This window comes from Ictalurus punctatus, chromosome 9, assembly GCF_001660625.3.
Source record: "Ictalurus punctatus breed USDA103 chromosome 9, Coco_2.0, whole genome shotgun sequence".
Taxonomy (NCBI): Eukaryota; Metazoa; Chordata; class Actinopteri; order Siluriformes; family Ictaluridae; genus Ictalurus; species Ictalurus punctatus.
Genome location: NC_030424.2, coordinates 4,894,793 through 4,921,428, shown reverse-complemented (window position 1 = coordinate 4,921,428; position 26,636 = coordinate 4,894,793). Strand labels below are relative to the sequence as shown.

At 39.2% G+C, this 26,636-nt stretch overlaps 2 protein-coding genes across 5 annotated transcripts; one reads left to right on the top strand and one right to left on the bottom strand.

Moving 5' to 3' along the window:
• Positions 1-464: 464 nt before the first annotated feature.
• On the top strand, positions 465-15,699 carry zgc:162964 (ACBP and GOLD_2 domain-containing protein). Of its 2 annotated transcripts, XM_053682697.1 has the most exons (9): positions 466-764; positions 4,965-5,062; positions 5,543-5,684; positions 5,828-5,968; positions 6,377-6,499; positions 7,117-7,246; positions 10,742-10,886; positions 11,121-11,396; positions 14,084-15,699. In XM_053682697.1, exons 3-9 carry the CDS (start codon positions 5,545-5,547, stop codon positions 14,302-14,304), a joined length of 1,176 nt encoding a protein of 391 aa, XP_053538672.1. In that variant the 5' UTR covers positions 466-764; positions 4,965-5,062; positions 5,543-5,544; the 3' UTR covers positions 14,305-15,699. The 2 variants fall into 2 exon arrangements, with proteins under 2 accessions (XP_017332551.1, XP_053538672.1); XM_017477062.3 differs by lacking the exon at positions 4,965-5,062 and having other exon boundaries at positions 465-764.
• LOC108270404 (epithelial cell-transforming sequence 2 oncogene-like) lies at positions 14,460-26,464 on the bottom strand. Of its 3 annotated transcripts, none has more exons than XM_017477056.3 (21): positions 26,122-26,464; positions 25,926-26,050; positions 24,875-25,037; positions 24,131-24,383; positions 23,835-23,956; positions 23,631-23,740; positions 23,376-23,460; positions 22,766-22,934; positions 21,529-21,657; positions 21,333-21,425; positions 20,768-20,944; positions 20,485-20,588; positions 20,248-20,367; positions 19,505-19,710; positions 18,942-19,089; positions 18,329-18,402; positions 18,102-18,258; positions 17,270-17,335; positions 17,014-17,102; positions 16,674-16,846; positions 14,460-16,245 (listed from the first exon to the last, which is right to left on the bottom strand). In XM_017477056.3, exons 1-21 carry the CDS (start codon positions 26,254-26,256, stop codon positions 16,118-16,120), a joined length of 2,826 nt encoding a protein of 941 aa, XP_017332545.1. In that variant the 5' UTR covers positions 26,257-26,464; the 3' UTR covers positions 14,460-16,117. The 3 variants fall into 3 exon arrangements, with proteins under 3 accessions (XP_017332545.1, XP_017332547.1, XP_047013489.1); XM_017477058.3 differs by having other exon boundaries at positions 25,926-26,038; XM_047157533.2 differs by lacking the exon at positions 14,460-16,245 and having other exon boundaries at positions 16,697-16,846; positions 16,983-17,102.
• Between the last annotated feature and the right edge of the window lie 172 nt (positions 26,465-26,636).

Sequence of the window (26,636 nt, the reverse complement as noted above, 5' to 3'; positions counted from 1 at the left end):
TTGAAAAAAAAAAAAAAAAAAAAAAAAGCACATACAGTAGGGGTGTGATGGTCAGGTGTCCACAAACTGTCCGCCATATATTGTAGTTTTATTTCCCCAAGATATGTACAGTGCTGTGAAAAAGTATTTGCCCCATCCTAATGCCCATGCTTTTGGAATAGGATATCCATGAAGCTCATAGGTGTGATAGTCAGGTGTCCACATACTTCTGGTCATTATAGTGTGTGTATAGTGTAGACTAATTTACCCCTCAGCATTCAGTTCTACTTATGCTTATTTCTATGTTTTAAGAGAGTTGGAGGATTATAGCACAGTTCACCTGTGTGACTGTTCACAGCTTTGTCCTCCATTAGCCTGCTTCATTTACACGTTCAATAGAGAGGATTGTTTGACATCTTATTGGCTGGGATGATGAATTGCGTGAACTTGTTTAAATCGGTTGTGATTGGCTGTAAACTTCATGGGCGGACTGGGACTCGTTTTGTCCTTTGAGGAAGTGCTGACTTTTACTTCATGCAGTGATAGAAACTCGTTCTGTGTATTCAGAGCGCGTGGTCTCGGTGGGCTTCGCGTTATCCGCGTCATGGCTGCGCGCGACGAAGATGGATTAAGAAAACCTTCCAAACCCGACAGCACTGTTTCTGAAGAAAATGAAAGTGAAAATCTCCCTAAAACAGAAGAGGAGCAGAGAAAGTGGAACGCCGAAAATAACTGGGGCTTCTCATTAGAGGGAATATTCGGCCTCGCGCTTAAATTTTTTAAAGGTAACATACAATTTAAAGTTAATAAGGAGGTAAAACATGTCATGTGTCTGGTAAACTGCCTGAGTAATAAATCCCTGAATGGAAATCTTCTATAAACTTGATCAGCTGATCAAACTTCTACCCTATGACAGTTTGAAAATAAACTCCTGTAGCATCAGTCATACAGCCAGTCTCCTCTGAAAGTATTGGAACAGCAAAGCCAGTTGTTTTGTTTTTGCTTTACACTGAAGACCTTTTTGTTTGAGATCAAAAGATGAATATGAGACATAGATCAGAATTTCAGCTTTCATTTCCTGGTATTTACATCTAGATCTGTTCAACAAATTACTACATGGCATCTATGGTGGTAGACCACACCATTTTTAGGTGAGCAGACGTATATGAAGAGAGAGTTTTAAAGTAAATAACACATAATATTTGGCCGCATATCCCTTGCTTGGAATAACTGCATCAAATGGTGACCCACTGACATCACTAAACTGTTGCATTCTTCTTTTGTGATGTTTCTCCAGATGTGTGCCACGGCCTATTTCAGGTGTTTGTTTTTATTTGGTGGTGGTGGGGGGGGTTCCATTACTTTGGAAGTCAGGGGCACACTGTGTGATTTTTTTTTAAATAGTCCTTTGTGACTGTCGCTTGTCAGACTGTACGAACATGATCCCCGCTGTAAGTCATGTCACACTGTAGGATTTCGGTTGTCATTAATGTCAGGCTGTACGATAGTCCAGATGTGAAATATGGATGCACGTAAGAAGACTCGTACGGAGTTGGAGAAGCCACACTACAGGATTCTGCCTCAAATCTTCTGACATTGTAGGAAACATTTAATCTCAGCGGCCATTAATTGTCTGTTGGGGAACGTGTCAAACTAGCAAGAAAAGACTACAGATTTTGGCCTAGGTTTAGAGGAATCTTTGAGGATTCCCAGAATTTCTCAGACGAGCAAATCGTGGTCAAAATCGTACAGTGTGACTGTGAACCCGGCTTTAGTCTTGGTTCCAGGACTTTTGTGGGTCATCTCTGTATTGCTTTGTGAATTCCAGTCGGGCTTTCTGATTCTTACTGCTGATGAGTGGTTTGCATCTTGTGGTATGGCCTCTATATTTCTGCTCTCAAAGTCTACTTTGAAAAGTGGATTGTGATAACTTCACCCCTGCCCTGTGGAGATGATGTCACTGACTGTTCTTTTTGGGTTTTCTTCACAGCTCTCACAATGTTTCTGTCATGAGCTGCTGTTATATTTCTTGGCCAACCTGTCTGATATCTGGTTGTAGTACACCAGTGGTTTCTTTCTTTTTTGGGGGATATTCTAAATTGGTGTATTGGCTATGCCCAATGCTTGTGCAATGGCTCTGATCAGTTTGCTCTCTTTTCTCAGCTTTCCTTATTGTCTACCATAGACAGCTCTCTGGTCTTCATGTTGGTTTATCCTTTTTAACAACAAATGTTGCCTTCACAGGAAAAACCCAGGGCTCAAACCAAGAGTAGATTTTCAGAGCTGTTAACTGTTTAAGCAATCAATCTAACAGGGCACACCTGGTCAACAAGATAAACCTGCCATACATCCGCCCACTAATTTTGATCACGGGAAAAATTGGTGGGGTCAAACAAAAGGTGCCATGTTCAAAGTTGTTTAACACGTAATACAATAAGCATGAGGAAATAAAAACTGAAATTCTGATCAATAGTCGTATATTAATTTTTATTTTTTTTTACCCAAATGTCTTCAGTGTATCACAAAATATAATATTTGGCTCGATTATGAATACTTTCAAAAGGGACTCTATGTTCTTCTAAAACTTAGTTCCATCTGAGACAAATTTCTTGTGAAGCCTACAAAGGACAAAAACTATGGGCAATATGTTTTTAGTGTATTTTTTATAAAAGCATCAATTTCCTGATCTCTTTAAGGTCGTACCATATATACTTTTTTTTTTTTTCAAAGGCCTTATGATGACCCAAAAAAATTCTTTGTTCAAACTTCTGCCATTGTATTTGTGTTCACACATACTCCATATCATTTTTTTTAAGTAGCAGTAAAGAAGACATAATACAGGCCTGTCTTTGCTTAGTATACATGTCCTCCCTCTTTTATTTTTGGTACACTAAGCGTTCACAGAATGTAACAATCAGAAGTGTGATATTTACAGGATGAGAGATTTTATCTGTGACAAAGAATATAGTTTCAGACATCCCAACTCTTCCGGAAGTTCCGGGAGTCTATTTTAATGTCACATTTTCTGCATATACCAGAAAAGTTATTTGCATTAGCATGTGTAAATAGTTTCAAAACGTTGTTAAATAACTAGTTGTGTTCTGTCATAATTAAATGTCATGTCCTTGTTCATACTTGTTTGGTGGCTGGGGGGGGGGGATTTGTAAAATAGTGAGCGAACATTAATTTTTATTTCTTCATTTTGTGAGCTAGCTAGTAAGCTACTGTTCCTTAGCCTACTGATTTAACTAGTAATAATAGTACTAAAAGCAGAATTTTTTTTTTTTCAACCACCATTTTTAAACATCTGTTGCGGTGAGTACAGTAGTAGTTGTTTATTGCGATTCGAATCAACACAATGGAGTTTCTTAAAAAATATGACCGATGGACCAACGACGAGGTTCAGATTTTTTTAAGCATTATGGGCATTGGTGGCTTGGTGGTTAATGCTCTGGGTGACTGATCAGAAGGTCGGGGGTTCAAGCCCCAGCACTGCCAAGCTGCCACTGTTGGGCCCTTGAGCAAGGCCCTTAACCTTCTCTGCTCCAGGGGTGCTGTATCATATCTGACCCTGTGCTCTGACCCCAGCTCCCTGACATGCTGGGGTATGCAAAGAAAAGAATTTCACTGTGCATATGTATATGTGATAAATAAAGACTCATCGTCATTATCATTATTTATGCCGAGGACGAAATACAGCGGGAACTGGAAATGGCGACCCGCAATGAAAAAGTATACTTAAAAATATCAAGTGGGTTAAGCAAGCTGGACATTGTTCACACAGGAAAACAGTGCAGAGAGAAGCTCGTGCGTGCGTTCCTCTCAGTTATCTCGGCAATAGCTGATAAAATCTTCTCACTTTGTGTCAATAATTAGTTTGATTGTCGCATACTTCAAGGCTTTATATCCTCGCCAAGAGTTTGTCACGTGCAGGAAATGCAGAAAACGAAGGTCTGGAGGAACCAGATGGTCCCTTGAAAAATTTCCTGGGATTAATTGTTCCAGATAATTTCTGTGGAAAAGCAGCTATACTTATTAATAATGTATGTAGCTAAGTGCCACATTTACTTGTAAATGTTGTATTGGTGGCATTGCTGTGCATATTAAGTTATTCTGTTTCTTTCGCTCGCCATTTTGAATTCAGATCAGTTGAGCGTCGTTTAGAGTGAAATTAGTGTTAAATGTTTGAGTTTAATGATGGTCTGATTTAAGAACAAGTGTTCAGTTTCAGCACATTTTCAGTTCAGATTCAATGCAAACAGTGACGTAGGAAACATGGAGCGTTTTCAAACCCAGTAGACGTTTCTACACCAATGTTTCATTATTATCACAATACTTAAGCTGCAGGAGTCTTAAGAGTTGTTATTTCCTCACAGATGGATTTCTGCAACACTGGCAACAAGATTTAATGTTTAATGTACAACTCCAAAGATTTCAGATTTAAGAATGTGGTCGATAAAAGATTTGTAAAAATGTAAATAAATTAAAGCGTGTGTGTTATGCGTGCGTGAAAAAAGCATTAATAGAATTAGAATTTCACTCATGGTCTAGAACATGTGCAAAAATAAAAAAACTTGAAATAATTAAGTATAATACGGATCATTTGTAATTTATTACTTCAGTTTGAACGGTACCTTTGCAGTAAGTAAAGGGGTAACATTTATTTAGGAACTATTAAATATTTACCACATGTGCATTGCAGATATTACTTACTAAAATAGGTTAAACCTTATTCACTAAAACATGGAGTAAAATTTACCCAAAAAAGTAAATTGCTGTCTAATTTCTTTTCCCAGTGAATTCTATGTAAAAAAAAAAAAAAAAAAAAAAAAAAAATTCAGTGTATTTGAACCAAGGTTTCAGTCAAAAGCTCTATTAAGATGTCTGTAAAACACAAACCTATGCACCTTGTATGCACTCATTTTAGACTCTGTCTCTCTCAGTTTTATTCATTCATCTTCAGTAACCAATTTATCCTGGTCCAGGTTGCAGTGGATCCATAGCCAATTCAGGGAACACTAGGTGCTTGACCAACATACAGTCTGGTTTGGACACCATGTACACACACATTCACCTCCTAGGGGTAAGTCGTTCCACTAACTGGCATGTTTTTGGGAGGGGGGAGAAAACCGGAGAACCTGAAGGAAACCCACAAGGACACAGAGTGGACATGCAAAATCCCAAACAGACAGTAACCCAAGTTTGGGATTGAGGCAGCAACACCCTAAAATGCCGTCAAATCCAGAAGGTGCTTGTATGACCATGATTATTATGGGTAGTCACAATAAACACATACACGTAGGGCTGTATTGTGAATGCAGCTGGCACAACGTTGACTATCTCCATCTCTCACGGCATGTATATTGTTGTAAGTTTGGCCATCAAGTCAGGTGGCCTCGATGCAATGTTGATTGGATGGACAATGGCTATACAGTTAATGTGTGTGACCCATTCGGCAAGATTTAATCCAGTTTTTTCATTAACATGTTGGGTAGTAATTTACCATGTGGTTACCATGGAACGGATAACCATGTTTGTAAAATGTACTTTGTGTTTTTTGTAGAAATGAATGGCAAGGCTTTCAATCCAACATACGAAGAAAACCTGCTGTTTGCTGCACTTCAGAAACAAATCTTCCTTGGCCCTTATAATCCAAAGGTTTGCCCTGAGGTTGGGTTCTTTGATGTCCTGGGGAATGACAGAAGGTAAATTTAAAACACAGTAGTAGGTTTGAGCTCATAAGCAAATACATGTGCATGTTCATACAAAACAGGATCTGTCCAGACACAGGTTTCTCTACATTTAGACCAATTAGAGACACTTTACATAACCGACACTGTATTGGCAGGAAAAAATGGGCAGAACTGGGCAGCACAGTTAAAGAGGATGCCATGGAGGACTTTGTGAAGCTTCTGAACTCCTGCTGTAGTCTGTTTTCTCCATATGTCACATCTCATAAGATCGAGAAGGAGGAACATGAGAGAAGATTGTAAGTGTGATTCTTTTAGATACAAACCCTCTGCTTTTCAGCTATTGTAAAAAAATAAAAATAAAAAAAAAAATTAAAAATCAATGTTGTATTAAATATAATGTAATACATACAATAAAAGTAAATCTATTAAATGTCATTTGTATTTAAACAGGAAAAAATTATTAAAACTGAGTTTGCTGTTGGGAGTGGGAAATAGGATGATGCATTTTGGAGCCTTGCAGCATCTTGCAGTTAAATGGCTTCCTGCAAAGATAAAATGCCAGGAAGACTCAGGAAGATAATTTAACCATGCAACTTCAGATCTATTGTCTTAACCAGAGAACTGCACAGGGCGAGAAGAGTGTTTTTGTCTTTCGTTAAGAATTTGTTTGTGTTCTGACTGCACATGTGTATATGCACATTTAGAAGAGAGGAAGAAGAGTGTCTCAAGCTGGAAAAACAGGAGCGACGACAGCAAGAAGCAGCACAGCGTTGGGAAGAGGAGAAGAGGAGACAGGAGGCTGATCGCTTACTAAGCAACCAGCAGAAGTGAGTAACTAGTGATCGGAAAGAAAATAGATTCATCCACTTATTCTCAGCTGTTGTGTTTCAGTACAGAGTTTATGAATTTTAATCATATTTTTTTTTAAATCTCCAAAGCACGTTGTAATTTTATGTGAGGAGTTTTATTCAGTTGGTTAAAAGGGGCAGTTGCTCTATCGTTAAATATACTAAGTCACGCTGATTGCTCATGAAGGTCTCTTGTTATCAGGTTGCTGATAAAACATTGTAACATTTCAGTTGTCAGACAAAATATTAGTACATAGCGGATCCAATGCGCCAATTGGACTGACTTGTAATGGTTTAATATTTGTGTGTGAGCATCTTGTTATACCTTAATGGGTATCAAATGTCCCCACATGGATAGGAATATGTGACAGACATTGTGGGAACATTTTGGCTTTTTAAATACAAAAACTGTAGCTTTTTAGCTAAAAAAAACCCAACAACTAAAAGACCCCAAATATATATATATATTTTTTGGTTATTCGGGTTAAGGTTATGGTTAGATTTAAGCATGGCACAAATTAATTTGCATTAAGGATTGTGTCAATGGAAGATTCTTGGTTCTTACAAGGATGGTCTGTGTGTGTGTGTGTGTGTAGGCAACAGGTCACGGTTGCTCTAAATGCACAGACACCAGTGCGGTTCCAGCTCAAAAGCTCAGAACAGCAGCAGCTACTCATCCAACAAGAGTTTATACAGCAAGCCCCCCATACACACCAATTCAAACAGGTTTGGCATCTGTTGCTTGCCTTTGAGCTGCACACACATCGGCTTAACCTGCTGTCCACCCTTGGTATACTTTCACCTTACTTCTTATCCACTCTAGGAGCACTCTAGGGCGTATATAAATATACAAATATAAATAGAAATATATATATATATATATATATATACAGTGAGGGGAAAAAAGTATTTGATCCCCTGCTGATTTTGTATGTTTGCCCACTGACAAAGAAATGATCATTCTATAATTTTAATGGTAGTTGTATTTGAACAGTGAGAGACAGAATAACAACAAAAAAATCCAGAAAAACGCACGTCAAAAATGTTATAAATTGATTAGCATTTTAATGAGGGAAATAAGTATTTGACCCCTCTGCAAAACATGACTTAGTACTTGTTGGCAATCACAGAGGTCAGACGTTTCTTGTAGTTGGCCACCAGGTTTGCACACATCTCAGGAGGGGTTTTGTCCCACTCCTCTTTGCAGATCTTCTCCAAATCATTAAGGTTTCGAGGCTGACATTTGGCAACTCGAACCTTCAGCTCTCTCCACAGATTTTCTATGGGATTTAGGTCTGGAGACTGCCTAGGTCACTCCAGGACCTTAATGTGCTTCTTCTTGAGCCACTCCTTTGTTGCCTCGGCCGTGTGTTTTGGGTCATTGTCATGCTGGAATACCCATCCATGACCCATTTTCAATACCCTGGCTGAGGGAAGGAGGTTTTCACCCAAGATTTGACAGTACATGGCCCCGTCCATCGTCCCTTTGATGCGGTGAAGTTGTCCTGTCCCCTTAGCAGAAAAAAAACCCCAAAGCATAATGTTTCCACCTCCATGTTTGACGGTGGGGATGGTGTTCCAGGGGTCATAGGCAGCATTCCTCCTCCTCCAAACACGGCGAGTTGAGTTGATGCCAAAGAGCTCCATTTTGGTCTCATCTGACCTCAACACTTTCACCCAGTTGTCCTCTGAATCATTCAGATGTTCATTGGCAAACTTCAGACGGGCATGTATATGTGCTTTCTTGAGCAGCGGACCTTGCGCGCGCTGCAGGATTTCAGTCCTTCACGGCATAGTGTGTTACCAATTGTTTTCTTGGTGACTATGGTCCCAGCTGCCTTGAGATCATTGACAAGATCCTCCCGTGTAGTTCTGGGCTGATTCCTCACTGTTCTCATGAGCAATGCAACTCCACGAGGTGAGATCTTGCATGGAGCCCCAGGCCGAGGGAGATTGACAGTTCTTTTGTGCTTCTTCCATTTGCGAATAATCGCACCAACTGTTGTCCCCTTCTCACCAAGCTGCTTGGCAATGGTCTTGTAGCCCATTCCAGACTTGTGTAGGTCTACAATCTTGTCCCTGACATCCTTGGAGAGCTCTTTGGTCTTGGCCATGGTGGAGAGTTTGGAACCTGATTGATTGATTGCTTCTGTGGACAGGTGTCTTTTATACAGGTAACAAACTGATATTAGGAGCACTCCCTTTAACAGTGTGCTCCTAATCTCAGCTCGTTACCTGTATAAAAGGCACCTGGGAGCCAAAAATCTTTCTGATTGAGAGGGGGTCAAATACTTTTTTCCCTCACTGTATATATATATATATATATATATATATATATATATATATATGTGTGTATATGTTTTAATATATTGGTGGGGATAACAAGGATAGGAATAACTGAGAGGTCTGACATTGTGGGGACAATAGGCTGGTCCCTAAAACCCTAATGAAACCAAACTATTTCCTTTTGGTCACTAAGGGTAAGGTTAGATTTACAGTATCTCACAAAAGTGAGTACACCCCTCACATTTTTGTAAATATTTGATTATATCTTTTCATGTGACAACACTGAAGAAATGACACTTTGCTACAATGTAAAGTAGTGAGTGTACAGCTTGTGTAACAGTGTAAATTTGCTGTCCCCTCAAAATAACTCAACACACAGCCATTAATGTCTCAACTGCTGGCAACAAAAGTGAGTACACCCCTAAGTGAAAATGTCCAAATTGGGCCCAATGAGCCATTTTCCCTCCCCGGTGTCATGTGACTTGTTAGTGTTACAAGGTCTCAGGTGTGAATGAGGAGCAGGTGTGTTAAATTTTTTGTCATCGCTCTCACACTCCCTCATACTGGACACTGGAAGTTCAACATGGCACCTCATAGCAAAGAACTCTCTGAGGATCTGAATAAAAGAATTGTTGCTCTACATAAAGATGGCCTAGGCTCTAAGAAGATTGCCAAGACCCTGACACTGAGCTGCAGCACGGTGGCCAAGACCATTCAGCGGTTTAACAGGACAGATTCCACTCAGAACAGGCCTCGCCATCATCGACCGAAGAAGTTGAGTGCACGTGCTCAGCATCATATCCAGAGGTTGTCTTTGGGAAATAGACGTATGAGTGCAGCCAGCATTGCTGCAGAGGTTGAAGGGGTGGGGGGTCAGCCTGTCAGTGCTCAGACCATACGCCGCACACTGCATCAAATTGGTCTGCATGGCTGTCGTCCCAGAAGGAAGCCTCTTCTAAAGATGATGCACAGGAAAGCCCACAAACAGTTTGCTGAAGACAAGCAGACTAAGGACATGGATTACTGGAACCATGTTCTGTGGTCTGATGAGACCAAGATAAACTTATTTGGTTCAGATGGTGTCAAGCGTGTGTGGCGGCAACCAGGTGAGGAGTACAAAGACAAGTGTGTCTTGCCTACAGTCAAGCATGGTGGTGGGAGTGTCATGGTCTGGGGCTGCATGAGTGCTGCCGGCACTGGGGAGCTGCAGTTCATTGAGGGAACCATGAATGCCAACATGTACTTCAGAATGCCTTCGGAGACTGGGCTGCAGGGCAGTATTCCAGCATGATAACGACCCCAAACACACCTCCAAGATGACCACTGCCTTGTAAAGAAGCTGAGGGTGAAGGTGATGGGCTGGCCAAGCATGTCTCCAGACCTAAACCCTATTGAGCATCTGTGGGGCATCCTCAAATGGAAGGTGGAGGAGCACAAGGTCTCTAACATCCACCAGCTCCGTGATGTCATCTTGGAGGAGTGGAAGAGGACTCCAGTGGCAACCTGTGAAGCTCTGGTGAACTCCATGCCCAAGAGGGTTAAGGCAGTGCTGGAAAATAATGGTGGCCACACAAAATATTGACACTTTGGGCCAAATTTGGACATTTTCACTTAGGGGTGTACTCTCTTTTGTTGCCAGCGGTTTAGACATTAATAGCTGTGTGTCGAGTTATTTTGAGGGGACAGCAAATTTACACTGTTACACAAGCTGTACACTCACTACTTACATTGTAGCAAAGTGTCATTTCTTCAGTGTTGTCACATGAAAAGATATAATCAAATATTTACAAAAATATGAGGGGTGTACTCACTTTTGTCAGATACTGTATCTGTAGTGTGACTTTAATTGGCTGCATTAATAGTTACGTCAATAGCAGGTCCCAACAATGATAGTAAGACGTGTGTGTGTGTGTGTGTGTGTGACTGCATAAGTAGCAGGACACAGCTGAAGCCCCATCACTGGATTCAAATGGCATGGCTTCATTTACAAATCCCATCAGCCAGTCAGAGTCATCACAAAGGAAAACGTCTGGAGCAAACCCTGAACAATGCCATTTATTCATAGAGAGCAAACCAGGAGGTATGTGTAAAAGCATACATTTATGTCTAGTTCTCACTAATGCTCACTAATTTCTGGTGTTTTATCTGAAATGAACTAAATATTTCATTATTTCTTCTGTACTTGTGTTGTATTATGCTATGAAACCCAAAAATGCTAACACTGTTGATAAGAATTAAAATGAAATGAAACTTGTAACATCCTTCCTTAGATTATCTTTTAACATAGCACCCTCACCCCTCCTGTCTAATGCAGATGTACCCATCTTGGCACCATCCATATGGACGATGCCTCAGGTAAATGAATTTAAGGAGAAGATGCAGCATGATGCAGAGTCCGTGATCACTGTTGGTAGAGGCGAAGTGCTAACCGTGCACATCCCCACTCATGATGATGGCTCTACATTCTTCTGGGAATTCGCCACTGATGACTACGATATTGCCTTTGGCTTGTACTTTGAGTGGCCAAACACAGTAAATGGTGTGAGAACTGAGGCGTTTTTGGAGTCTGTGTCTGAAAACCAAGAGGGAGGTAGGAAAGAGACTTCCAACTGCTTTTGATGACTAGAACTGAATTGTACATTTTTGTAGAGTTCTTAGAGTTACTGGTTTATGGTTTCATTTTTTCTACAAATGTATTCAGTACTCTCCTGATGAAAGCAAATTGTCCATTAGGGGCTGCACAGTTATGGTCAAAATGTTAACCACGATTATGTTTGATCAATATTGAGATCACGATTATTTATCACGATTATTCATTGATTTTAGGGACAACGTATTTTTATGCACTTTCACATTTAAATAAACAGACCGCTGCTTTCACCTCCATGTTGTGCTACATTCCTGCTAATGTCTAAATCTTTGCATCAAATTAGACTGATCCTTAAAGTGCATCATCTTGTAGAAACAAATTATAAATAAAATTGTACCCAAAATATAGGAAAAATAAAAATACCATCAACCAAATTAAAATATGCATCAAATATAATAATATGCAACCAAATGAAAACAATTCAGACGTATGCAGAAAAGGCAATAACAGTGTTTACAGGAGGAGAGACGCAGCCAAATCATCCAATACAGTGGTGCAGGGACGACGTCATTTTGTATCGGTACCCGGAAGTTTGCATCACACTGGTTCCCTCGACAAAAACCCAATAGGATTTTCCCATAGGCTTTTGAATTATTGCAAAAAATAAGCTCTGTGATCAACAAAAGTTTACAACACTAACACGTTTTGTCCATTAAGATAAATTTCACAAATGAACACAACTTTTATGAAGTTAGAAGCCTAAATACAGTCACCAGAAATAAAAAGCTAACTATGCTATAAACGAACTACACTGCAGTCGACTTCAACGTCACCATCACCGAGCTTCCGACAACTTTTCCAAACTTGATTTAAAACATTTTCCATAATACGGATTTACTCTGTGGGTGAATCTTCATCCACGTTTTTTTTTTTTTTTTTTTTTTTGAATTGTGCACAGCATACCTGAACCAGTTTGTCTGTAAAGACTTTTCCTGTTCGGTCTGATGTCCTTTAATGTCCCCAACAACGTCTGTAGTGCTATTTAGCAACTTGTTAGTGTCATGATTTTCCCCTTGCGCAAGCACTGGAGCACGCCGCATGCTCTGAAACCCAAAGCGAAGCTGGAAGTGTGAGCGCTAAAATGCTAACACGTTTCCAGGTTTTGGCATTACAAAATGATGTCATCCCTGTGCCGCTATATAGTGACTGGCTGTGAGTTGAGGAAGCACTTGATTTGATATACAGCGGAGTTTTCTATGAGCGGAGGACGAACTTTAAACGTCAATATCGCAGTCGATCGTGTTCATGTAATCGTGAGCAGTCAAAATCGTAATCGAGATCAATATTCGATTAATTGTGCAGCAACACTGTCCATGCTAGTTAACTTGCTATCTATTTGCTTAAAAATTCACAAAAATACTCTGCTCTCATGGATATCAAACAATTGCAAACACAACACAGGTTTATCCAAAAAAAAAAAAAAAAAAACTTTGTTAATTATAGGTGTGCAACAATTATTGGCACCTGTATGAATTCATATGAGAAAAATACATATGAAGTATATTCCCATTGATATTTTACATTGTTTTAGTACACCTGGATGATTAGGAACAGGAAATTGTTCAACCATGACTTCCTGTTTCACAGAGGTATAAATATGATGTAACACACAGGCCAAATTCCCTTAGTTATTCATAACAATGGGTCAGACCAAGGAATATAGCTGTGATGTGCGGCAAAAGGTTGTTGAGCCTCACAAAATGGGAAGTGGCTATAAGAAAATAGCACAAGCATTGAAAATACCCATTTCCACCATCAGGGCAATAATTAAGACATTCCAGTCAACCGGAAATGTCTGAATCAATCTGGAATTGGACGCGTGTCTATATTGTCTTGATGCACTGAGAAGGTTCGAGTGGCCAAAAAATCTCCAAGGATCACAGCTGGAGAATTTCTGGAGAAGAATTGCTCTCATCCAAAAACCAACTAAAGCATCTTCATTTTGCCAGACACTACTGGAACATCAAATGGGATCGGGTTCTATGGTCATATGAAACCAAAATAGAGCTTTTTGGCAATAAATACCCTCGTATTCTCCAACCTCATCAGGCATTATAGGAGAAGACAGAGCTGTTATCTTTTCAAAGGGAAGTATTAACTAAAAAGGTATTAGCTAAAAAACTAATATTATCTAAACTAAATATTAACTAAAATACTATTAACTAAAAAACTAATAATTGCTGCACACCCATATTTAAGAGAGATATTTTTGGATAAACCTGTTTTGTTGCAGTTGTTTGATATCCATGAGAGCAAAGTATTTTTGTGCATTTTGTTAACAAAATATCAAAAGGCTAAACAATAAATACAATTTTATTATTGACTGTTTCTTTTTAGTAACACTTACTTTTCCAGCCTTTTGTTGCCCTGTCCCAACTTTTGACACATGTTGCAGCGATCAAATACAAAATTACTTTTTTCCTAAAATGGTACATTTCCTCAGTTTGAACATTTGAAATGTATTGTGAATAATACATGGGTTTATGAGATTTGCAAATAATTGCATTCTGTTTTTATTTACATTTTACACAGCATCCCCAATTTTTGGGAATTGGGGTTGTTTTTATCATTATTTTTTTTCCAAGCAGAAATAATCTCAAATCTACCCCATGATTCTTTCAATGCAGGTCAAGCTGAAGAGGTAAATCGAAAGTCCGAGACGAAATCCAGAAACGTAGTCCCTCGGGTTAGCGAGGTGGTTCCACTCTTTCGGCAGGACAGCCACGAGAATGTGTACGCAGGCAGTCACCGCTACCCAAGCCAAGGAGTTTATTTGCTCAGATTTGACAACTCCTATTCGCTGTGGAGGTCAAAGGTTGTGTATTACAGAGTCTACTACACCAGTTAGAGTTATTAGAGACACACCTAGTCTCACAAAGCTTGAGCACTAAACTCCTCACACACATCACTGATTCATTATTTAAACAGTTATTAATAGGCTTTCAAAGAAGTTAAAATGGTTACACAAACACCACTGTGCATGCGGTTTAGCTTAAACTGTGCTTTTTTTTTTTTTTTTTTTTTAATTTATTTAATTAAAAAGGGGGTGGGATGGAAGGCTAGGGGCAAAGTTCTGTGCTGCTCTGTTTACTAGTGGCTTCTGCACGGCAAGATTCAGAACTATGCATTAAAAATAACCAACATGAAGGAAGCAATATATTGTGAAATGCTATTAAATGTTTGTTTGAATTATTCTGGATGGAAAAATACTGCCGATTTTCATTATTAGGGTTGTGTTGTGTTGAGCTTTAAAGAAATCCAGTGTAGTAGAAGGCTATCTCAAAGGGCAATACATAGAAATGTGCAAATCCAATCAACAGTCTTCCTACTTGCAGTTTAGTAGGAGGCTGGAGTAACATGGAGTACTGTAGCAACAAGCTATAAAATTGTTGAATGCATTTTCACAAAGGCTTAATGCTTCAAACCATAACAAATGATTCATTATATTGAACTACACTGCCTTGGATTTAGTAGTGTCATATTATTTCTATTTTTAATAATGGACTTTAATGGTCAGTGTTTGTAATTTGTATTCGACCAAAATCCTGATCTATACTTTTCCAGAACCTTGTCTTGATGGTTAATTTGGACTTCATGATACTGTTTGTTTAGGTATGTTCTCTAACAAACACTGGGGCCTTCCAGGAACAGGTGAATTTATATTGCGATTATGTGCCTTTACTTTACTTGTACACAGGTGAATGCCGTAGTTATTTAAATTTTGGTGGCAACTGGTTGCACTAGAACTAATTTAAGGGTTTCACAGCGACAGGGATGAATACTTATGGACACTTTTGGGGCAGCTGTGGCTCAGGTGGTAGAGCGGGTTGTCCACTAATCACAGGGTTGGCGGTTCAATCACTACAAAATGTTATTTTCATCCCAGTTCTGTAGCCCAGATCTATCGTATTCAGTATACCGTATACAGTACTTCTTTCCTTATACTGTTTACTTTAATATTCACAAAATGACGTTGACCAATCGCAACTACTGTACAACAGATTTCTCAACAGCATTCCATTAAAAAATGTTTTTTGTGTGTGTACGTTATTGAACTGTAATAATTGTTTCCATTTTAAGTGTTCCTCTGAAGAAATGCTGTCAAACAATTGAAATTTGTTGTACTTTAATGTTTGTCATTTATTTATTATGATTACATTTAATGGTTAAAAGGTTCAAACTGTGATTTTGTAATTTATGGACGACTGTCTATATGTAAATAAATCTTACTGGTTAGTGATAATCAGTATACATCCTCTGTGTGTTGAAATACAGGTGCAGCTCAAGACATGTTAATATCGTGTAAAAGGCTGGAAATATTTCACTTTGTGTATTGAATCTAGAATATATGAAAGTTCCACTTCTTGAATTAAATTATGGGGGGAAAAAAATTAACTTTTCCACGATATTCTAATTGTTTCATCTCAACTGCAACTTTTTTTTTTTTTGTATGTAAGAACATTTTAAACAACACAAAAACACTACGTTCACTTAATGTCTTGAACACAACAGACTCTATCTGTGAAAGCCACAGAATAAATGTTGGCACCGCTGACTGCTTTTGCTTCAGGCTGGGAATATTTCCATGATGGGGATGTTCTTGCTCAAGATGTTGTCCTTGATGTTCTCGCCTAGATGAGCATTATAGTTCTACAGCTGCTTTAATTGTGTTTAGCTGCATTTATAGCACTGCTTAAAGCACAAAGCCACCTGATCTTATCCTCCTCTCTGTCTGTGGCACACATCCACTGGCGATTTGGGCTCTCCAGGAGGAAAGAATTCTGCATGTCTGGGGAGGAAAAATTAACCAGAAATAAATAAAGCAACTTATAATTCGGGGCTGATTACAAGAGCTGGAAAAAAAAATTAGGGCTTTTTCCATTCACAACAATGAATAGCAGTTTGTAGAACATAACTTTATTCAACTTCTGAATCAGATGTTCTGTGGAACTTTCGGGCAAGATTTCCATCGTCTATCTAATGTAACTGAGTAACAACTATCTATGTTTCATGGATCTGAAATGATGACAGAGCTGGGACATGGTGCTTTTATAAATCAAAATGGTGTCCTTCAAGCAGCAGTTCATCATAAGGCCTGCATGATTGTTCTTTTAACAACATGGAAAGCAATCATTTCAAAACCAGCAAAAACATTAAACATACAAGTTAATATCTGAATAACGTATCTGTATTCGGTTACATCCCGATTATACTCACACTTTGTGTCCGCTATGTCCGAGACATTGAGGCTGTGCAAGCTTACAGAGGCCAGGAATGTGTGAGATGTGTTCACTGCCAGACTGAACGGCACATGAGTCTCTCTTTTCTCAGTCAGCACCACGACGTCGTTAAACAGAAACAGTCCCAGCTCCTTAACACACTCGTACATCCTGACAAGGAGACAGATTTCACCTTTTAGACATACTTAAAGGTTGCTATGTTGCTTCTTGGGAGTTTGCTGTGTACTAGAGAAGAGAAGCCGGTTTGAAATCAACACTGGTGTGTGTCGAGGGTGTTGTCTGTTACCTGATCTGTGTAAGGAAGCTGGCAGTTGTACCTGAGTGATGGAGCAATGTCTTCATTAAGGCAACTCAGTAATGCCACATCCTGTACGGTGATCAGATATCGGCCTCCCTCTTGTAGATTCTAACACAATTGGTCAATAGTTGTATTTCAGCATATTTGTGTCAAAGCATGATTGTCATGTGCTCTTTGAATACACTTGTTTACAGAACAATCTGAAATGCACATGACCTTTATTAATCCAGTAGAACCTGATCCCCTTCATGAATAATTATAATAGTGCAACTCACTGGGCAGCTCTGAATGATCTTCTGCACTTCCAGCATTTTCTCCTCCTGGTTTAAACTTTTTTTCAACTGGCACAGGAGCAGTAAAAGATTTTTATACATTTAGTTCAAAGGGTTTTTTTTTTTTTAAGTTTATTAATGTACTCAAAGGAAAAATCCACCCTGAAACATATTAAACATGTTTAGATGAAATATTAATGATGTGCTTGGCAATCCATGTGCTGATTTGTTGGTTAACTGGTCACTCACAATTTTCCGGCAATGTCATATTACTGAGAAATCTAACGTAGGAGTGGAGACAGCAAACGCTGGACACAAATTTCCAGAATGCAATGCAGCTATACAAAGCAGCTGTGCTACTTATCTTACGGCTATGTAGCGATCCACGTTGGTGGTGGTGCCATCTTTAAAGCTTTGGAAGCTGATCTGTTTCAGCAAATTGTACAGATGAGGAAGAGATGACCGAACTGCACAGACTAAAGGAATAAAGCGCTCTCTTTAGGTCAAGATGAACCAATGACTAAATCCCCCTGCACCACTATCGGCGAGCAGTTGAACAGCATTGTGGGTAATGTAGGAAACCGTTAACCAAAGTGAAAATAGACCAACAGGTCGATGAAATCGTTTTAAACCAAACAAGTCAACTCTGGAATTTTATTATAAAACAAATCTTCCTTCTCTCTCTCTCTCATTGAAGATAATATAATTTGATAAATATAATGATTAATATGCAAGTTCTTCAGTGTGGATTTTTCCTTTAATATTTATATGTATTTCACACATATGTCAAATGAAGTGTTTGAAAGAAAGCTGTGAAAGTATATAGATGGGTTACCTTGTGGATAAAGTTCCTATAATTCCATAACGTGTTTAAGGCAGACGACATGTGTGTGTGATCAGCGTGTTCAGGTGGGGTGTGTAGCATCAAAGTCTGGAGCAAAATCACATACTCCTCTACCCTTGTGGAAGGACTTAGAAACAGCTCCTGGAGACTGGATGCAGAATATGAACTCATGTTAATTTGGTGTTTTGGTTCCAAACTTAGACTAATTTCAGCATTACCTTAACATCCTAGTAGCAAGGGTCTTATTGTGTCTCTTTATAAAGGCTCGAAATACAGGAAGCATCTCTTTGCACTGCAAACCAAGAAGTGATAGTTAGCCAGATATGATACACAACTGAAGCTGGTGGTTGCTTACATTGGAAATCATTAGAATAATTTAAGATTCATGTCATATTGGAAAGTAAAAAGTAAATAAATAAATTTAAAAAAATAAATAATAATAATAAAAAAAAAGGAGTGACTTGTTCTTGTTGGAAGAGAACTGCATAAGCCACCTAAATATTTATTTTAGATGTTATGAGCATGTTTTTTTCGTTTGTTTATTAAGCAATTTACTTTTAATAGTCAAATATGTGTTGCATTCTGTGTGTTTTTCTCTCATTCTGTGTGTTTTTCTCTGTCTCTCTCTGCTACACAGTTTAAGTAGACTATCATGAAGGTAGGCTGGTTTTGTATTTGGTCTTGAGGTTGGGCTGGCCTGTTTTAAATGTATAGCCTTGTATTTTCACTTATATCACTAACCCAGGTCATAGTGAAAAGGACATTCAAGGCAAATTTTCTTTACTAACCAAGATGTTTTTATTCAACCAGGGTCACAAAGCACTTTCCTACCTTATCTATGGTCCTGATAGCAGTGTGGTAGTTGTTGAAGAAATTGGTGTAAGCCCGTAGCTTGGCACAGAATCGAACAAACACGTCGCCCACACACTGCAGAGGACTCCATTCCTCCGACCTCTCTGTAAGATCCTGCAGAAAAACTCTAGCATCCACAAATAAGAAAAAAGGATTAAAGGAGAGACGACATTTAATCTATCTAAAAACATACATGTGTAAAAATGTTTTGCGCATGTAGATACGACATGCTGAAAAAAACCATTCGTTTCCAGTTAACAAGTAACTAATAACTAACCACTAATATAACTGCTAATATTCAGTGCGCAAGTCTTTTTTTTAATGTACAGCCTCATATTTTCACTTACAGCTTTCAAGTCATGTTCTTAATATTTCCTCAGGTTCTAAATGTTAAAATTCTGTCCTTACTGGCATTTATTTTTAAAACCCTGACATCTGAATAAATGAACTGAAATGCCCTATAAACAAAGTAAGTACCAGACAATGTACAGTACACTTGCAAATTACATTGGTATTTTTTTGTTTGTTTGTTTGTTTTTTACTTATTGGCTTCCAGGATGTCCAGCATGGGATTAAAGAGCATCACAAGATTGGCAGAGCTAATAATTGCTCGGTTGGAGTCCAGAGCTGCTCGTAGTGGAATGTAGAACACGCTGTGTATAGCCTGTAGCAGACGCACATAAGCTTTCTCGCTGTTCAGCAGCTCCATAAATGCACCACTGCGCCGGTCTGCTTCACCTAACAAACTCTAAATGAACAGAGAATATAGAAACACTCAAATGTGAACGTAAAAAACACACTCGTTGGCCACATTAAAAGGAACACCCCTGCTCATTCAGACATATTGTATAAACCTTATGGTCAAAGATCCCCTATGGGATCACATTTTCCCCCATTCTTATGTTTGACGTGAAGATTAACAAAAGCTCTTAACATGCACCTGCATCCTGCAACCACATGCATCATGCTGCTACCACATGATTGGCTGATTGGGTAACTGCATGAATAAACAAGTGTACAGGTGTTCCTATAAAATGTTGCCACTGAGTGTACGTGCTTCCCTTTAATGATAATTATGATAATTAATGATAAAAATGATAATTAAATCAATAGACAGCAGTTGCTTTTAGACATTTTAGTGGTAGCTTCAGGGGAATTGGAATGCAGTTTTATCCATTTTTCATTTTTGATACATGCATAAAAGAAACGTTTCATTTTCATAATGCAGGTCATTTTCAGAACCACATACAGTAGAAAATGTCAAAACATTTGGACCAACACATACCTTTGCGACCTTGTGGTTAGAGTTGTAAGATGCGCTCTCGGTTAAAATCTCAGATTTTTTCACAGTGCCATCCACACATTTCCTCAGTAGGAATTTCCCCAGGAACTCCAGTGGATTATTCTACAAAATAATAATAAACAGCACATCAGATAAATGCTTCATAAAGACGTTAAAATGTTCATAAGTCAACTGAGAATTGAAAATATACTCTGTATACGGTACAGTCTCTTTACTTACTGTTGTTTCTTTCATAAGTGCCACAAGACCCTCAATTACAACTTGCATAACTTCTGATTTAAGCTTTACAAAAGGCAAGTTTATGTGATCCCAAAGGAACAGACCTGTCGGACCAAAACATTGATAAACCATTAATAAATATGCTTTACAAAGTCATTTAATGAGATTAGCTATGGGAATATGAATGAAACACTGTACTGATGCTCAGCAGGTTGTTCCTCGTGGTTTAATTAGGGGTTAACCCCTTATTCAGCCCTTGCAGATCGCATTCATCTTGACTTACCAAGCGTGCGGCCTCTCGTCTCATGACTCAGGAGCCGCAGTTGCGGTTCTAGTTGTTTCCTTAGGACCTGCAGTGACTGCTCTATCCATTCTGACTGCCTGCACCATGAAACCAAGGGTCCTTCATTCAAGTACACCAGTGGAGGGAAGTCACCATTCCCTAACCACTCACTCAGAACTGGCACAGATATGAAAAAGATTTTAAGCCTGTATTTTAAAGTCCTTTAAACATAAAACATGTTTAACTAATTCATAAGGATTCAATATACACTAATGAATTATTATTCCACTCAGTTCCACTTTTAACATTAGACATCCTCACAATGCAGAATTACAGAAATCCGGATGCAGATTTCGATCTCTATTGAACAAGACAGGAGCAACGGTGGAAAAGGAAAAGCTCCCTGACATGACATGAGGAAGGACCTTTAGAGGAACCAGATTCAAAAGGGAACGCATCTTCTTCTTTGTGGAGCCGGACAGTGGGATTATAAATGAAACAGGAAAGATTTGTTGTGTTGAAGCAGCTTTACATGGTCCTCGGCTTGTTTCAGGTTGTTACTCACTGTGCTGGTAGGAGCCGGTGCAGATTCCTGTGGGTGCCCTGACGCTCAAACCAGTCAGAATGGACAATTTGTTTATTAGTGCCATTCCTGCAACTGAAAAGAGCCATTTTCAGTGAATATTCTACAATTTATGGCAAACACTACACTGTGCATGGGGTTTGCAAAACACTGCCAGAAATCTGCATTAAAGACTGACCAGAAGCAGCCAGAGGCACAAAAATGTTGAGAGACCCTGCTTCTGACGCAGGTACCACCCAGCCACAGAGCTTTTCCCAAAACGCCCTCACGTCGGGATTTAAGATGCTCTTCTCTGTGATTCTCATGCCTGTGAGAAATGATGAAAATATAAATCCAGTTTATTCTCGGTTAATTGTTAGTTAAACAATTAACTATACAACTACAAATCCACAACAATACTGTGCAGAAAGTCAAGAGGAAAATGTCAGTAAAGGTAAAGGACAAGTGCAAGGTGAAACGACTGTAATATGAGAACGTCATTACTTGTTCAGCTTACATGTATACAGTATGATAATAGCTCATATTGATCCTGCAGCTAACATTGTTGTCACATAGGCTTCCCAGTCCACTTCCTGCTTCCTCCTACTCCAGCTCTCCTATATTATTAAAGGCATTATTTGTCTCTTTAGTATTCATCTGTATTTATTATTTATACCTACAGCAAATACTTCTATGTGTTACAAGTCTGTGATCTCAAACCTGTTTCCTTTGAGCTTCTTTAGCTACTTGATTACCTGCATCATGCCTTTCTTGACTTACTATTTTTGGCATGTGCCTGTGCGGTGGCCGTAGTGTCCCCCATTACAGAGAGGTTCCCTGCCACTGTCATAGTTACGAAAGGATCTCTAAGCACCCAATCAATTTTGGTGTAGAGCTTGCTAGCTTATCGTCTATCCCACAATAAGCTAGCTCCAGCATAGTGTTTCACTCTCTGAACCAAGAATTAAAAAAATATAATATAATATTATTTATATATATATATATATATATATATATATATATATATATATATATATATATATATATATATAATGATTAATTGATAAAGCTATTTAATGTTAGTATTACATGTATTTAATGCTTTATATACAGTATAACTAACTAATCACAGTATGCTAGCTAATATACTCCCAAGACAGCCCTTCAGCTATTTAATAGCAAGCAAATGCAACTGCATACTATTATGATTACATTTTATATTCATTACATTGAGTCTGGCATGTAAGTGTGAGAGCCATATGACCTCTGTGTAGTTAAAGTATTTATGTAGGATGAATTCAGCCAGTGGAACAGCACGTATGTCAGGATGGACCAGTCTGGCAGGTGAACCACCACAGTCGCCAAACCTGTATTCTGGATTTGCACAACAAATTATACATCGTAACTCTTATCCATTAGAACTACACATATATCACCTTCTACAAGCTGAATCTCTTCAGTGTTTCCCTCAGCTATGATGCCAATACTCTGCATCACTCTGCCCTTCATAGCTTTCTCAACTAGACAGAGAAGAGCCTCTAAAGTCATTCCACTGTAGTCATACAACAATGGCACCACATTGACCAGAGCTCCACATAGCACCATCTGAAAAAGAAATAAGAGAAAGTCACTGTTTTATAGAGGACCATATTAATATATTCATCTATTTATTCATTCATCATGAGTAACAGTTTTATCCTGCTCAGGGTCGTGGTGGATCCAGAGACTATCCCAGGAGAACTAGGCATGAGGTGCGAATACAACCTGAATGTAACTTAGGGCACTGTGCATGCACACTTTCACACATAAGAGGCAATTAATTTAGCATAGCCAATCCACCTATTGGCATGAGTTTGGGAGGTGGGGGTAAAACAGACAACCCAGAGGACACATGAAGAACCTGCAAAACTCCACATGAGCAGTAACCCATGCTCAGGATTGAACCAGGGACCCTGGAGCTACTATGAGACAGTAATGCTACCCTCTGCCCCACTGTGCCAGTGTATGGTATTCAAAGTTCCTGTATAAGGCATGCACTGTTTTTACCTCATAAGCAGGAAGTCTGGATGACAGAAGTAGCAGGTGGGGTGGAGGATGATTGATGGAGCTGATGAATGACTTTAAGTGTGAACTGCAAGAAAACACCTGCACTGAGCCTATTGTGATCATTTAATTTCACTAACCAAAGACTCATTTCCAGAGATCTGTTCTTACAATAGTATAAAATGGCTACTATAGTTTAAAAATAGTATACAAAACTATGTAAATGTGACTTGTGGGTGAGCTGATGCTGTTACTGACCTCATTGCTAAAGTTTTCATTGAGCTGGTAGCACATGATGTCTCGATGGTTGAATTTAGCTGAAGTCTCTGCTGCTTCGTGCTGAACAAGTTCTCTAATCGGCACTTATCCTTAAAAATAAACATATCGAATGCATTCACCTGCATGGATCATGAAAATGGTTGTGAGATCTTGGTATAGTCGTATATGCTTGTGGTATCTTACCCCTATTTGGACAAGAGTGGTAGACCGACTCAGAGGCAGCAGGCTGGATTTCTGTCTGATACTGCTTGCATATGTTCCTTTTGAGTTGGTTAACCATGCCCTCCTGCTCTTCAAATCAGCTTCTGTTGGGAAAGGCTTTGGTTTGCAACCAACACCAACTAGTCTTTTGAATTTACTTAATATATACAATCATTATGCACACAGACATCAATGATGCACGTTGCTCAAAAAACAGTGCTTTCTGTGTACTACCTTTCAGTATAAAGTTATTACTATATGAAGTGCCTTCAGCTCACTTTTATGCTCCACTATCTTCTCGCGGATGGTTCGCCTGATTAGACATTCTGTTCGTTTCTCTTCCTCCTCTTCTGCTTCAGGCAAAGTTTCGTTCAGGGTACCATAGAGGTCCGCTGCTTCCCGTGGGGACAAAAAATCCAGGTTGCAAGCACAGGCAACATAGTGTTTCTTCCAGGCACCATATTCATTGTCGGATGTTCCATAGGTGAGGAACCAACCCTGGCGAATACACTTTGGAGCCCACAGGCAATCCTGAGGAATAGTACAGAGGAAATTGCAGTGGTACCATACTGGTCTTCGGCGTGACATTTGATAATGGCTTTTTTTTTTTTAATACAGTAAGAGAACTCATATTTAAGCCATTTGTATCCCTTTATTTGAAATCATGGTTTTGGATCACTTATATAATTAGAGGCACATATAAAGCACTGCTGCATTGCAGGCTTGCAGTAGACATTGCACGGGATAAGAGTGAGTTTTAGGGTACCCTTATGTATAGCCTTCTCTATTAATCACTGGCTTCTTCCAGATCACTGTTTATACCAAAGGTTTGGGCTTGATGATAGAATAAGATGCATCTGTTGTGAAATATGACTTAATTATCTGGAAACCCCCAGCAAATCCTACCTCAAGAGCTCTGACTATAAATGACTATTACTGCCAGGATATCTTATCCCAGACTCAAAAATATATCTACTGAAACTTTAAAGTGTTTTAGAAAGCAACATATAATAGTTAGTCACCTGCTCTGATAGGAACCTCCAGTACCAGGAGACCTGAGCTGCAGCACACAAGTCCATAGGGCTCAGGAAAGACAGGATGTACAAGGAGAGTACCCGAGGCAGCACAGTGGTAAAGTCCAGTCTTGTAATGGGAGCAACTTTAATAAAGTAGTCACTGATGGATCTGAGGTTAAAAAAAAAAAAGAGAGATGTGAATGTTTGGTATTTAGTGTCACCATAGAAGCAAATTACATACACTATATGGTCAAAAGAATATGAACCCCTGACCATCACACCCATATACGCTTATTTGATATCCCATTCCAGGTCATTATTATGGAGTTGGTCCCCCCCTTTCTATAAAGTCTATAACAGCCTTCACTCTTCTGGGAAGGCTTTCCACTACATTTAGGAACATGGCTGTGGTGAGTTGTGTCCATTCAGAGAACAAAATACTCGTTCACTGATGTCAGATGAGAAGGACTGGCATGCGATCAGCGTTTCAATTCAATCAGAAATCAGAGCTCTGTGCAGGCCACTCGAGTTCTTCCACTCCAAAGAGCTCACTTTGTACACAGGGGCATTGTCATGCTGGAGCAGGATTGAGCTCGGCCCCTTTAGCTCTAGTAAATGGAAACTGTAATGCGACAACATCCAAAGACATTCTAGACAATTGTGCATTTCCAGCTTTGCAGAAGGCTCACATACCTGCTGAAAAAAAACAAACAGAAACCCTTATAGAATTTGTAATGATTTTAATGGGAATTGTATTGGTTTTAATGGAAACTCTAATGGTCCCTTGTGTCCCTACTGGTAATTTCTAGCCTTCTATTGGTGGCATGTTGTGTCTAGTGGATACCAGTAAGGACCTGCAATGGTAATCGTTTTAATGGTTAGCTGATTGTTTGTAATGGTATTTGTAGTGGAAACCATAAGAATTTCTGTGATGGTTTCTACTGTTTCTTTGTTTTTTTTCCAGCAGGGATATATTATACAAGGTGTGCTGGTAAGATGTTCACATACTTTTGTCCTTCTAGCATAGCTTACACGTAAGAAGTCTGGACTGATTTACTTGAGCTGGGATTTGGAACATCTTCTTAACAACAGCTGAAGCAAGTGTTTCCTCTGCCCATCCGTCCAAAGGTCAAACCAGTGAAGAATTAGAGTCGTTCTCTCCTGAAAAAGCTGTGCACTTTCCTGTCATATACACCATCTTAACTCTAACATCCAGCTACATTATTATTACTATTCATTCTCATTGAACTTACCTGCTGGTTGGAAGGTTTCTTTGTTATAGGTGTCCAGGCACTGAAGAGAGTAGCTGCTGCTTCAGAGCAGGACTCTGTTTGGTTGAGCTCTGTTTGCTGGGCATTGGGACAACCACGTGACTTGTAAGCAGTCATTTCGGCAAGTTTCCACTTACTCGTGCATTAGCTTGCAACGAGGAGCGAGGAGCTGCGGTTTAAATGCAATTAATTCATCTTTTTGGTGTGGTTGCTTGCTTGGTGGTTCGGTGACTACCTCCGAGTCCTCGCGCGCTTTACAAGTCCGTTTCCTAAGAAACAGAGTAACAAAAAATCACACTGGGAAGTCCTTTACTCGGGCTGTGTCCCAAACCACTACAGCAGGCTAGTAAATGAACCACATCGTTTAGAGTTTAAGCAGATGCTTCCTGACTTCTGTAGCTTACCCTTAAAAATACAAGAAGTATGCGTAAAGCCTAGAGATGCAATATGTGCATCTCATGAAAATCTCATTAAAATTTGCTGAGTCAGAGCAATCG

Excerpts from the sequence above, each read along its gene's own strand:
- zgc:162964 (XM_017477062.3), top strand. The coding sequence starts at position 584 with ATGGCTGCGCGCGACGAAGATGGATTAAGAAAACCTTCCAAACCCGAC. Across the intron at positions 5,969-6,376 it reads GAGGAACATGAGAGAAGATT|AAGAGAGGAAGAAGAGTGTC; the intron begins GTAAGTGTGATT and ends ATGCACATTTAG. Across the intron at positions 11,397-14,083 it reads GTCTGAAAACCAAGAGGGAG|GTCAAGCTGAAGAGGTAAAT; the intron begins GTAGGAAAGAGA and ends CTTTCAATGCAG.
- LOC108270404 (XM_017477056.3), bottom strand. The coding sequence starts at position 26,256 with ATGACTGCTTACAAGTCACGTGGTTGTCCCAATGCCCAGCAAACAGAG. Across the intron at positions 23,957-24,130 it reads GAAGATAGTGGAGCATAAAA|AAGCTGATTTGAAGAGCAGG; the intron begins GTGAGCTGAAGG and ends CTTTCCCAACAG. Across the intron at positions 18,403-18,941 it reads CTATCAGGACCATAGATAAG|TGCAAAGAGATGCTTCCTGT; the intron begins GTAGGAAAGTGC and ends CTTGGTTTGCAG.